Raw genomic sequence first — 13,815 nt, forward strand, 5'->3', positions numbered from 1 at the left:
TGCAGCGCTGACAGGAGCCCAGCTGTCCTCCCTCCTTCACAAAGAGCTCACCTTGTGTATTGCCCAGACCTTCTTATGGACTGACTCCACAACAGTTCTCACCTGGCTGACATCTCAGTCGTGCAGGTTCAAGGTTTTCGTGGGAACAAGGGTTTCTGAGATCCAGGAGCTGACTGCCTCACACACCTGGAGGTATGTGGATACAGCTAACAATCCGGCCGACGATCTCACCCGTGGCAAGATGTTAGCTGAGCTGGTTGCGCCAAATCGTTGGATCCTGGGACCAGCATTCCTTTGCCGTCCACCGGATGAATGGCCATCCTGTCCTAGCTCACCACCCAAGATACCAGATCTCACCCGGTTCAGCAGCTGGAGAGAGTTGGTCAAGGCCACGCAACAGTCTCTTCATGGGGCGGCAGCCGACCCTGCTTCACCCCTGTGTGACCTAAGAGATGCTGAAGTCCAACTGCTCAAAACCAGCCAAACAGACTGCTTCTCTGAAGAAATCAGATGCCTCAGAGCCGGCAAGCCTGTGCCACCCAGCAGCAGGCTGAGTACGCTCGCCCCAGAATTAGACCCGACATTGGGTCTTATACGGGTTGGAGGACGCCTGCGCCGTTTAGAGAGCTCTATCCCCACTGACACTCACCCAATACTGTTGGATCCCCGTCATGCAGTCACCACACTCCTCATTAAAGAGATGGATGCTCAGCTACACCACCCTGGACCTGATAGGGTGTTTGCAGAGATGAGGCGCTACTACTGGGTTCTGCGAGGGAGGCAGGCTATCAAAAAGTATCAGAGAGCTTGCACTGGTTGCATGAAGTGGAGAGGGAAGCCAGTGGTGCCGAGGATGGCAGACCTGCCCTCAGCCCGTCTGCGGCTGCTCAAGCCTCCATTCTTCTCAACAGGCGTGGACTGCTTTGGCCCGTACATGGTCAAGGCTGGGAGGCGAAGTGAAAAGCGCTGGGGGATCATTTTCAAATGTCTCACGACGAGATGTATACATCTGGATCTACTCACCAGCCTCGACACAGATGCTTTCCTCCTCGCACTGAGACGGTTCATCGCACGGAGAGGCACTCCCTTTGAGGTCCTCTCTGATCAGGGGACTAACTTCAGAGGAGCAGATAAGGAGCTGAAGGAGGCCTTTGCAGCAATGGAATCACAGTTGCAGGAGCGGCTTGCAGAAAAACAGATTAAGTTCCGTCTTAACCCACCAGCATCTCCCCACTTTGGTGGTGTCTGGGAGCGTGAGATTCAATCAGTCAAGAAATCCCTGCAAGTGGTCATAGGTGCACAAGTGCTCCAAGAAGAGGTTCTGCTCACACTCCTAATCGAAGTGGAAGGCATCCTTAATGCCAAGCCTTTAGGATATGTATCCTCGGATGTGGCCGATCCAGACCCAGTGACGCCCAGCATGTTGTTGATGGGGCGGCAGGATGCCTCTCTTCCACAAGTTGCCTATGCTCCTGACACCATCACCAGGAGGCGCTGGCGTCATTGCCAGATGATGGCCGACCACTTCTGGACACAGTTCATCAGAAACTACTTGCCCTCTCTTCAAACCCGCCAGAGATGGCGCCAACACACAGATCATCTCCCCCTGGACACAGTTGTGATGATTGTTGATCCTCAGCTTCCACGGGCTCACTGGCCAATGGGCAGGGTGGTGAAGTTAAATGCAAGTGATGATGGATGTATACGGACTGCTGAAGTCAAAGTTGGAGAGAAGACTTACGTGAGACCAGTTGCTCGGCTGGTCCAGCTGTCAGCTCTTCCTGAGGATAATCCTGTTTAAAGGACTGTTGTGGGAATTTATGTTTGTTTCAAAATTGCCATGCTATTTAGGGGGCGGCTGTTATAAATTCCCTTTGTCAGAAGAGTAAGAGAAAGTTCCCTATTTAATATGATAATTGTTGAATATAATTGACTATATTATTGTTGACGTAAACAAGCTATTATTGTAGTCATGCACCTTTAAGTTACGTCTGTTTTGAGTCAGGCAGTTTACCGGGCAGCTATGTTTACTTTTCCGGGGTCCTTCGGGCAATGTGTTGAACAGTGTGTGTACGTGAGAGTGTGCTTAGCTGCTGCTGCTACAAAGCAATATATAAAGAAGTTAAAAAGTAAAACGGTGTCCTTATTCCCTAACCGGAGTACGCTCACGGGTGAAGAGTCCCAGCACAACAACAACAACATCAGTTTAAACATATAGTTCTTTAATAAAGGTGGTGTGACCGAGGGTGTATATTCTCCAGAGCTTGAAAAGAGGTATTTTTTTTTTACTCTGGAGCTGCTTTGATTATTCTGTGACACAATTATGCATGTCCTTCCAAAACAATAATGATACACCCAAATACAAAATACGTTTATGTGCGTCTAACTTAAACTAAGCATCCATTCAAAGTGCTGTGGTGCCCTCCTAGCATCCCGAGGGAGGTTACTTGCACGGTATCTGGAGACTGCTGTGATATATTAAACATAATTATTATATAATGTAATTCATGTCTTTATTTGGCACTTTCGGTCAGTAAGTTGTAGTTATTCTTTTGACATGTTCCTACGTAAAAAAAAACAACCTTGCAGCCGCAGAAATTTTTATTTCCATAGACCCGTGACCGACGTTAAAAACTACGAGAAAAAAGGTTGAATGTCATACCGTAGAAGCAGGCTGTACATTGAATGTTTTGTGCAAACAAATCTGATTACGAGATCCGACCCAATACTTTGACAGTAAATAATAGAAATTAAATTGTTTTATAGCAAGTAAGTAAAGTAAAGTAATTAAACACAATAACACATTCTTATAAAGCCAATCTTATTATATTGAGAATTTGCCGGTATTTTTGAAAATCGGATGATGTATTAATTTGTGGTATTGAATGCTACATAACATTCTTGGCTAGTAATCAATAACTAAAACAATGCAAACACTACTATTGTCTCAAAGCCTTCCTATATCCAGAGACTTAATCTCCAGTTGTAATATACACTTTTGGTGCAACTTGACACATCCTCAGTGATGTATCCTGGGTTCACAGAGTGTTTTAGGTCCCAAAACATCAGACACCCTTGACCAGGCGATACAGTCGGGATGATCAAGTCCTTGCTTTTGTCTAAAAAGTTTTTGTTGTTCATGGATCCACAGCCATCTGGGCGCCTATTCTGCAGCGTCAGTGATGTTTTTTATGGCTCTTCTGTTGTGCAGTCCCTTCACTCCCAACATCTTGAGTGCTCTGATGAGAGACTGGCAGACAAACTCTGGGGTTGCATTGGATCCTCCGTCCCTTGCTTCCGCATTCCACTGCCAGTTCCTCATACTTGGCCCTCTTCCTCTCAAAGGCCTCCTCCATCCGGTCTTACCAGGAAGCAGTGAACTCCGGCAGGACCATTTGCCTTGTTGGTTCTGTGATGTTCTTTGACAATTTGAGTTGTTTTCCTACGTCTACTTTGAGGTGCCGGTCATTAGCTATTGCCAGCAGCCAATCTGCTTGGCTTCAGTGCTGCTGTGTCTTTCCCCAAGCCCCAACAAAGGCGAAGGACCGCCTTGTTGGTTGTTGTTGTTTACTGGTGGAGATCCCTGTGCTGATGACCTCTGTGATGACCCACAGCACTTGGTCATGGTGCCAGCGGTGGCTCCCATCCCCCAGTGCCCTTGTGCAGCAGCTCAGGATGTGCTCCAGCAATCCGGCTGCTGGCAAAGAGGGTACAGTGGATTCTCGGCCTAGCCCCAGCGGAAGAGTTTGGGTGGCCTTGGGAGGACATCGTATACTGACTGGATGAGGAACTTGGTTAGGTTTAATTGTGTTGAGCACACATACATTGGACTGCATTCCATCATTGCTGACTTCACCAACATATTCATGGCCAAGGAAAACTATATCACAGAATGGTGCATTCAGTTAAAATGTTTTTTCAAGCCGATGTAATGTGGATGTTACTGTTCCAGAAATGACTCTTAAACTGAACCACTTGTAATAGTCCAGTATGAGGTCCTTGATCTTGCCTGGAACATGATGTCGTTCAGCAATGCTTCCACCAGTTTATGTAGAATGGACACGTAAGCATTGGCAAGGTTGAACTAAAGGACGGACAAATCTTTGCCTCCCCGTGCCCCCGGATCAGCTCGGCAATGACTCTTGTATGATCGATGCATCCTCGAACCTTTGGGATTCCCCACTTTTGCACAAAGGTGTCGATGTAACTGTTCCTCAAGAAATAACTCTGTTATGCTTCTGGCAAAAATAGTAAAGACTATCTTGCCCTCAACACTAAGGAGTGAGATGATCCTGAACTGCTCGATGGTACTTGAGCTCACCTCCTTCCAGATATCCAGACACCCTCTGCGTGTGTCCACTGCTGTGCCACCTTCGCCCTTCTCCGCAGGACTTTGAGGATCGTACATAGTCACATCAAGAGTCTGGGGTATGGACAACTAATGGCACTCCGCTGGGGCCTGAGCTCCAACTAGCTGCTTTGACCCCCTCCTCAACTTATTTCAAAGTTGACTCCTTGGTGTTAAATGCAGAGGACGTTTCTGGCGGAGTTATCCAGATCTTCCTCTCTAGCGCTATCACTGACTACGTTTTCATGCACTAAATGAACCTGATTTCTCAAAATAATTTGGCTCAAAATAAGCGTTCTACAACCCTTCATAGTCACTGTAGGTGGCACTGAGGTACTAATTAACCTCATCTTAAGTGCAGGCAAATTGGCCACTTCTTTTCTGCCCGACGATCTTCTTGGTGGAGCCGGAGGGGTTCGAGATGAAGGCTGCACGTTTACTGGCTCTCTCACTACGCTTCCTCATATGCCACTCTGCACGACAGAGGGTGATACGTTTTTTCTACAGAATCTTGCGGGGATCTACCAGTCCAGCCTTCTCCTCCTCCCTTGCCTGCTTAAACTGTCCACAACTTCTGGTCTGCTTCTTCCCTTGCAGTAGCTTTGAGGACTAGGTCCAGATCTTCATCAAACGGAAGCCACTCTTTCATTGATGTTCGGAATGCCTGATACAAGGTTAGGCTAGCGGAGCGTGGAGGGTCAGGGCACTGTGATTTGACTTCCGGCCGGGCTCCTTCTGCGTCTCACCAGGTTCCCCATCAAATATTTCATTTTCGTCTGGTGGATCTTCAGACCATGCTGGTTCTTGCAGACTTTGCCCCATGAACAGACTGCACTAATCATCGTTTTTCCATTAGCATGAGTCGTTGCCTGTTTGTCCGTCCTGTTGGGGTGCTTACCCCACACCCCCCTCTCGAGCACCCTCGGGGTATAATTCAGTAGTTTTCCATAGATTGTTTGAGTTTGCCTGAGTTTATATAACAAAATAATAATAATCAAAAAATAATAGGACCAATAAAAGATAAATATAGATCTAATCACTTTAGTATTGTTAATATACTGATACTATAATAGCTATCGATAGTATCGACATCTGGATCGATCACCCTCACATTACATTGAAGCTTTAGATGTTAGCGTCTTGTGACATACTGCTCGGTGTGTGTGTCTGTGTAGCATGCTTCGTCATTCCTTTTCCTCTAGTCCTTCAGTGATACAGGTATTTAGAAGAAACTACGTAGTGAGGAATAGTATCTTAGAAGTGTTTTTGCACTGTGGAGTCGTAGCAACTTGATCTCAAATTTGATGCGGTGTTCTGGCAAAACACGCACCGTCCTGGAAGTCCTACAACTCCTGCATTTGTGTAACAAGGAATATGGACATTTAATTGTGTCTTCCTGAGCCTGCATCCATTTTTGAAGAAATCTTTCACATGAATACAATCTTCAGCCATGTAAACATTGGGACACAGCTGTGGTAAAGATTGGCTGGGCTCGGCAGCTTACCAGGCGATTGCGGATCAGAATATATAGGCTCCCATGATAAGGATCAAGACATCTCTATTTGATTGTTTAACTAACTTAATTTAATTTAGGTTTTATTTTTATATATGTGGTTGTCTGTGGAAAAGGTTTTGAGATCCCTGACTGAAAGTGAGAGAGTGTGTGACTTGTGAAAACAACAGTAATAAAGTCACCGCAGTCTGCTTTCATTAGTGTTTTCTTTACCTTGAGCGTGGACAACACCTCGTCCGTCTTCTCGTTGGGGCTGGTGGTAATAGAGTAGCGGGGATTGCGGTCAGGGTCGATGACCGTGTCGCCTCTCTCCCAGCGAATGATGATGGGCCATTCTCCCCTGGCGGTGCAGTTCAGCTCCTTAACGTGACCCTTCTTGGCCATGGTGGTGTTGGGGTGGCTTGTGATCATGGCTGGGACTGAACAGAAGCGGGAGACGGTGGCAGTAGATAAAAGTGATGTGGAATGATTGACGGACAGAAAAGAGAGAGTTGGGTTTAAACAGAGGTGAAGGGGCAAAGAGGGCAAGTTAAAAAAAACAAAGTGGCTTTCAGAGTAGCCAAGTTCCATAGCGTTGGGGCAATGAAGGTCAATGGTCAATGAGGTAAAGTCAATAAAACTCCTCTCTCATTCGCCGATAGTTAACATCAAGGTCTGGGTGAATGAAGAGGCAAAAGCGATACACTCTTCCTTCCTCTGTACACAAAATCACTGGCATACTCAATCTTCTTCGGCTGATCGGCACACATTAACCCGTGTACACGCACACACACAAACAATATTGACCTAAGGAGGAATGCTCTGCTGTTTTGTTCTCATCACTTATTCATCTCACCCCTCGACCGCCACTGAACCAGACAAAACTGAGGAAGGAGGAGAAGAGGAACGCTTCAATCGATAGCACTAATAAGTAAAGCAAGAAGAGGGTGTAGGAGTGACGGTGTGATAATGCAGGTATTCACACACTTGTGTCAATGGACATCTCTTTTGTCAGAGCGGCTGTCAGGTAAGGTCATTGTACGGCACGATGGAGCTAATATCAGGATATAATGGCAACCCGTGTGCACTCTGGCAGTGCTTTTTCATCACGCAGGGCGTTACTGACAGCGAGGGCAGGCTGCGCCGATTGATTGCAGATAATGATTTAGCTCAAAGTGTTTTTGATTGTCTGTAGACAGATCCCGAGGGAGTGAGGGATCAATTGCTCACTTGCTCGACATTCTCACAACCTATTCAACACATACACATCCCAGGGTTTAGGTTAGGTTAGACTATGGCTGCCTTTAGTAGGTGAATATGAATGTAGGCAAAAGGTGCAATGGACATTCTACTATTGTACAAATAAAATTTATTTTTTTTATCTTATTTCTTTTAAGTTTTTCTTTCATCCCTGCATACGCTATCGAGCCATTGTTATACATTCTTCATTCTTTTCATTCCCTGTTAAAAAAATGTAATATTTGGTTGTGGTTTTGATTTATTTCGGACTATTATTACAATATGGTACAGCACATAGTTTTAAAGGCCTACTGAAACCCACTACTACCGACCACGCAGTCTGATAGTTTATATATCAATGATGAAATCTTAACATTGCAACACATGCCAATACGGCCGGGTTAACTTATAAAGTGCAATTTTAAATTTCCCGCCACACTTCCGGTTGAAAACGTCTAGATATGATGACGTATGCGCGTGACGTCAATGGTTGATACGGAAGTATTCGGACCCTTTGAATCCAATACAAAAAAGCTCTGTTTTCATCCCAAAATTCCACAGTATTCTGGACATCTGTGTTGGTGAATCTTTTGCAATTTGTTTAATGAACAATGGAGACTGCAAAGAAGAAAGCTTTAGGTGCGATCGGTGTATTAGCGGCGGACTACAGCAACACAACCAGGAGGACTTTGAGATGGATAGCCGACGCGCTACCGTGAGTACAGCTTTGGCTTCCAAACATTTGATCGCTTGCCCGTACGTGCGTGTCGCTATGTGCATGTCACGTACGTAACTTTGGGGAAATATATGTTTCTTGCCGACTGATGGCGGCCGGGGTGTCGCCGAAAGCTACAACGCCCGCCGCCGCCGCCGTCCCGTAGCTAAGTTAGCTTCAATGGCGTCATTAGCAACAGCATTGTTAAGCTTCGCCAAGCTGGAAATTATTAACCGTGTATTTACATGTCCATGGTTTCATAGTATTGTTGATCTTCTGTCTATCCTTCCAGTCAGGGGTTTATTTATTTTGTTTCTATCTGCATTTGAGCCCGATGCTATCACGTTAGCTCAGTAGCTAAAGAGCTTCGCCGATGTATTGTCGTGGAGATAAAAGTCAATGTGAATGTCCATTTCGCGTTCTCGACTCTCATTTTCAAGAGGATATAGTATCCGAGGTGGTTTAAAATACAAATCCGTGATCCACAATAGAAAAAGGAGAAAGTGTGGAATCCAATGAACCCTTGTACCTAAGTTACGGTCAGAGCGAAAAAAGATACGTCCTGCACTGCCTCTCTAGTCCTTCACTCTCACTTTCCTCATCCACAAATCTTTCATCATCGCTCAAATTAATGGGGTAATCGTCGCTTTCTCGGTCCGAATCTCTCTCGCTGCTGGTGTAAACAATGAGGAAATGTGAGGAGTCCTTCCTCCTGTGACGTCACGCTACTTCCGGTATAGGCAAGGCTTTTTTTTTTATCAGCGACCAAAAGTTGCGAACTTTATCGTCGTTGTTCTCTACTAAATCTTTTCAGCAAAAATATGGCAATATCGCGAAATGATCAAGTATGACACATAGAATGGATCTGCTATCCCTGTTTGAATAAAAACATTTCATTTCAGTAGGCCTTGAATGTCTCATTACAACATGTCCGAAAAGTTGTAGGAAGAGCAGGGCTTTTCGCCGTTTTCCATTTCATAGCAATGTCCTACAAATTTGCTTGTTCACTTCCTGTTCTCTATTCGTCACAGAGCCAAATAAAACAATAAATAAGCTATTAAATTCTCATGGATAAATAACTATTAATACCAGTAAAGTGTGACTCACAATATGAGATGAATAAGACGCACTCACATTTAAATTAGGTTCAAGATGTTTATCAGGATTCTTTTTCCTTGTACTTTGTAAACACTTAACAGTTTCTTAAACTGGAACATATTAGTACATTGTTCGATTTATTTGCTTAATCCATTACATAATTCAACTCCACATACTGATATACTAAAAGTTTTAAGTGTTGCATATCCATACATTATTTATGTTTTAAGTGTACTTTTTCCCTAAAGTTATATTTCTCCTCTTTTGTTGAAAATAATTTTTGTACATTCTTAGGTAGCAGGTTATAGTTTGCTTTGTATATAATTTTAGCTGTTTGCAAATGCACCAAATCATTGAATTTCAATATGTTTAATTCAATAAATAAAGGATTTGCATGTTCTCTATATTCAAAGTTATAAACTATTCTGTCCTTTTTTGTGACATGGTTAGTGGAAAAAGTGTACTTTTGTAGTTATTTACCCATATTTCTAAACAATAACTCAGATATGGTAACACACGAGAACAGTAGAGAATATGGAGTGATTTTTGGTCTAGGAAATATCTAGCTTTATTCATTATTGACATATTTCTTGCCACCTTATGTTGTAAATTTTTATATGAGATTTTCAGTTAATTTGATCTATTATTATGCTTGGATTTTTATTTGTACCCTGTCAATGTCTACTCCGTCTATTTGTATTTGTGTTTGACTTTCTCTTCCATTGTTACCAAATAGCATTATTTTTGTTTTAATTAGAGTCAAAGATAGTCTGTGTTTGTCAAACCACCTTTTTATTGTTCATTTCTTCTGTTAACATTTTTACTAGCTTCTGTGTGCTCTCTCCTGAACAAAACACAGTTTGCAAATAATACACATTTTAAGTCCTTTGTAACTTTACAAATGTCGTCTATAAAGGGATTGAACAATTTTGGTCCCAGCATTGATCTCTGGGGTAGGCAGCAAGATATATTTAGCGCTGTAGACATGTTTGCCTAGCTTCACGTATTGCTCTGTGTGGGTTAAGTAGCTTCTTACCTACTTCCAGACCAACCCGCTAATGCCATACCATTATAATTTGTTTATTAGGATGCTATAATTAATTGTGTCAAATGCTTTTGTTAAGTCTATAAACAGTGCAGCTGCAGACGGTTTACCTTCTACTGCATTGGTAATTTCCTCTGTTATTTCTAGTGATGCCATCGATGTTTAGATGTTAGCTCTGTATTCAAATTGGTTGTTTAAACATAGGAAATTAACAAATGAATAATAATTGCTCAGACATGGGCAATGGAGTAGGAATAATAGATCCGCTTCTTCCGACTCCTTTTTGGACATGTTGATTTGTGCAAGGACAGCACGGTGAGCCAGGGGTTAGTGCATGTGCCTCACAATACGAAGGTCCTGGGTTCGATCCCCTAGCTCGGTGTCTTTCTGTGTGGAGTTTGCATGTTCTTCCTCCCACCTCCAAAGACATGCACCTGGGGATAGGTTGATTGGCAACACTAAATTGCCCCTAGTGTGTGAATGTGAGTGTGAATGTTGTCTGTCTATCTGTGTTGGCCCTGCGATGAGGTGGCGACTTGTCCAGGGTGTACCCCGCCTGCCGCCCAAATGCAGCTGAGATAGGCTCCATCACCCCCCGCCACCCCGAAAGGGACAAGCGGTAGAAAATGGATGGATAGATGGAATTGTGCAAGTGTTAACATGCAAATAATCCTTGACGCAACTTGTTAAGAATGTTCAAAACTAATGAAACCATTATGTTGCTATGGTTGCTCATGTGCTACAAACACACAACAAAACAATCTAAGTTAAAACCTTTGTAACTTGGACTCAATATCCCTCTTCAAATCATGACTGCTTATTCATTGTAAATCTTATCGATCTTTGTTGTAGTTATTTTTATCCAATTGATTTTATTGTTTTGATTTTGTACGGTATCCTTGAGTGCTCAGAAATGCGCCCTTTAAGTAAAATGTATTATTATTTTTTATTATTATTAGAGATGTCCGATAATGGCTTTTTTGCCGATATACGATATTGTCCAACTCTTAATTACCGATTCCGATATCAACCGATACCGATATATACAGTCGTGGAATTAACACATTATTATGCCTAATTTTGTTGTGATGCCCCGCTGGATGCATTAAAAAATGTAACAAGGTTTTCCAAAATAAATCAACTCAAGTTATGGAAAAAAACTGCCATATTTATTATTGAAGTCACAAAGTCCATTATTTTTTTTAACATGCCTCAAAAAAGCAGCTTGTAATTTGGGACATGCTCCCCCTGATAGAGCATGAGGAGGTTGAGGTGGGCGGGGTTGGGGGGAGGTTTGAAGTGGGGGTGTAGGGGGTAGCGGGGGTAGTATATTGTAGCGTCCCGGAAGAGTTAGTGCTGCAAGGGGTTATGGGTTTTTGTTTTGTTGTGTTTATGTTGTGTTACGGTGCGGATGTTCTCCCGAAATGTGTTTGTCATTCTTGTTTGGTGTGGGTTCACAGTGTGGCGCATATATTTAACAGTGTTAAATTTGTTTATACGGTCACCCTCAGTGTGACCTGTATGGCTGTTGACCAAGTATGCATGGCATTCACTTGTGTGTGTGAAAAGCTGTAGATATTATGTGGTTGGGCCGGCACGCAAAGGCAGTGCCTTTAAGGTTTATTAGCGCGCTGTACTTCTCCCTACGTCCGTGTACCACTCCGTACAGCGGCGTTTTAAATAGTCATACATTTTACTTTATGAAACCGATACCAATAATTTCCGATATCACATTTTAAAGCATTTATCGGCCGATAATATCGGCAGTCCGATATTATCGGACATCTCTAATTATTACCTACAAGACTACTGTAACCAGCCTGGTCCAGCCCTTTCTACCGTTCCACACGGGGCTCGAACCTGGATCCTTTAAATGAAATTTGAGAGCGCTAGGCATCGAGGTAAGCCTGGCCTCCGTTACACTACCATAAATCATAAAAAGGTTATAGTTCGATTGAATTACATGCCACCTTTGTACAGCACGTCCTACTTACTTATGTTCTATGAGAAAAAAACCTTCATTCACTTTTATTTTCAATCACTGCAGCCAAAGCCTGGTTTGATTTAGGAAATGTATTTAAAATGATTGGAGATAGGGGAGAGTTTCTCGCCCCATGAGTGACCTATAAACTATTGTTCTCTGTGTAATTGAATTATATCACTACCGGTACTTGGAATTGGAGGTTATACTCACTCTTAACAGTGAGCACCATGCTCTTGCTGATGTCGGAGCCCACCCCGTTGGATGCCTGGCACAGGTAAAAGCCCCGGTCCTCCTCCAGGACGTGTCGGATGAGCAGCGAGCCATTATTCATGATCTGTATGCGGCCCGTCAGAGGCACAGGGTGGTACTGCTGTGGACTCCCAATACCAGCTGAACCAAAATACAGAGAGATGGAGAAGTGGGTTATTAAAGGAAGATGAAATATACAAAAACACCTGACAGTAAATAATATGCAACTTCTTTGTGGTTATGTACTGTACCTAGTGCACTTTTGGCATGCTTCCACATGACCTTAGGAGGAGGGTACCCATCAACCGAGCAGTTTAAAATCCCAGATCTCCCGTAGATTCCATCCTGGTTGTTGGGCTGCACCACAAAACGAGGAGGCACTGCAAAAATAAATATCGTATATATGTTCAATTCAAAAAGGAAACCATGGATTTTTGCTCTGTCACATTATGGAATTATAGCCTCACATTTTGCAAGAGATTTAAAAAGTAATAAATACATGCTAATAAATGCTTCTATGATGAAAGTAATGTTCATGTCTGTTTGATGATCATCAACACTTTTCATTAGGTGAGGCGTGGGCCAAGAAGGAACCCATTAAATTGATGGCTAATGGCGATAAAAGGTGAAAATGTAGGGCTTTACTTTTTCTTAATGAGGTATTTTAAAGGAAATTATGTAGTAGGAAGTGCAATATCTCTCTGGGCCACATTGCAGTTTTCAAACATGATAAAAACCCTAAACATAATTTCCTCTCCTAGTGGTCTTGCTTTAGTAGTACTTCCTGTTGGACTACTTGTGTTGCTGCACCTTCACTTGTCACTACCCAATTGGTACTGACAGACCTGATCAGCCCTCACATGCGCAAAGACCACTTCACTTCCTTTAGAGCAATTTATTACAACGGAGATTCTGCGACTTCACATGTTAAGATATTGATATAGAGTGTGCAAAGCAGTAATTGGAGCAAAGGGTGGCTATTATGAAGAAACTAGAATATAAAACATGTTTTCAGTTATTTCCCCTTTTTTGGTTCAGTACATAACTCCACATGTGTTCATTCATAGTTTTGATGCCTTCAGTGACAATCTACAATGTAAATAGTCATGAAAATAAAGAAAACGCATTGAATGAGGAGAAGGTGTGTCCAAATTTTTGGCCTGTACTGTATATATATATATATATGTAGCCCGGCCCCTAGCCACATTTTTTTAATCTAATGCGGCCCCCGGGTCAAAAAGTTTGGGGACCACTGCTGTAGGGGATTCACATTAACATTCACAAATTGTTACCTGAAGTTTTGGCAATGATTTGATCCGATTCTGATTCCGGGGGGGTGATGATTTGAATCAGAATCAATTCCCAATTCAACACGATTCTAGATTCAAACCAATTTTTGCAATGTATTAATTGGTATAACACATATATTGACACTTTTTCAAAACAGGTTACATATTAGAACATGGGTGTCAAACTTGTTTTTAATGAGGGCCACATCGCAGTTCTGGTTGCCCTCAGAGAGCCGCATTTAACAACGAGTAATATATGAATATACATGTATATATATATATATATATATATATAATACGTTAAAAATATATTTTTTTACATGAGCTACAAAAAAAATCTTGAAATTTTACTTTAA

At 42.7% G+C, this 13,815-nt stretch overlaps 1 protein-coding gene across 2 annotated transcripts in view; it reads right to left on the minus strand.

Moving 5' to 3' along the window:
• Window positions 1-13,815, minus strand: part of dscaml1 (Down syndrome cell adhesion molecule like 1) — a 332,167-nt gene that overhangs the window by 77,230 nt on the left and 241,122 nt on the right. For both annotated transcript variants that reach the window (XM_062060149.1, XM_062060148.1), the window contains exons 11-13: window positions 12,422-12,550; window positions 12,132-12,311; window positions 6,075-6,280 (exon numbers count right to left, since the gene is read on the minus strand). In XM_062060149.1, coding sequence (XP_061916133.1) covers window positions 6,075-6,280; window positions 12,132-12,311; window positions 12,422-12,550 — 515 coding nt within the window. The remainder of the gene's footprint in view (window positions 1-6,074; window positions 6,281-12,131; window positions 12,312-12,421; window positions 12,551-13,815) is intronic.

This window comes from Entelurus aequoreus, linkage group LG10, assembly GCF_033978785.1.
Source record: "Entelurus aequoreus isolate RoL-2023_Sb linkage group LG10, RoL_Eaeq_v1.1, whole genome shotgun sequence".
Taxonomy (NCBI): Eukaryota; Metazoa; Chordata; class Actinopteri; order Syngnathiformes; family Syngnathidae; genus Entelurus; species Entelurus aequoreus.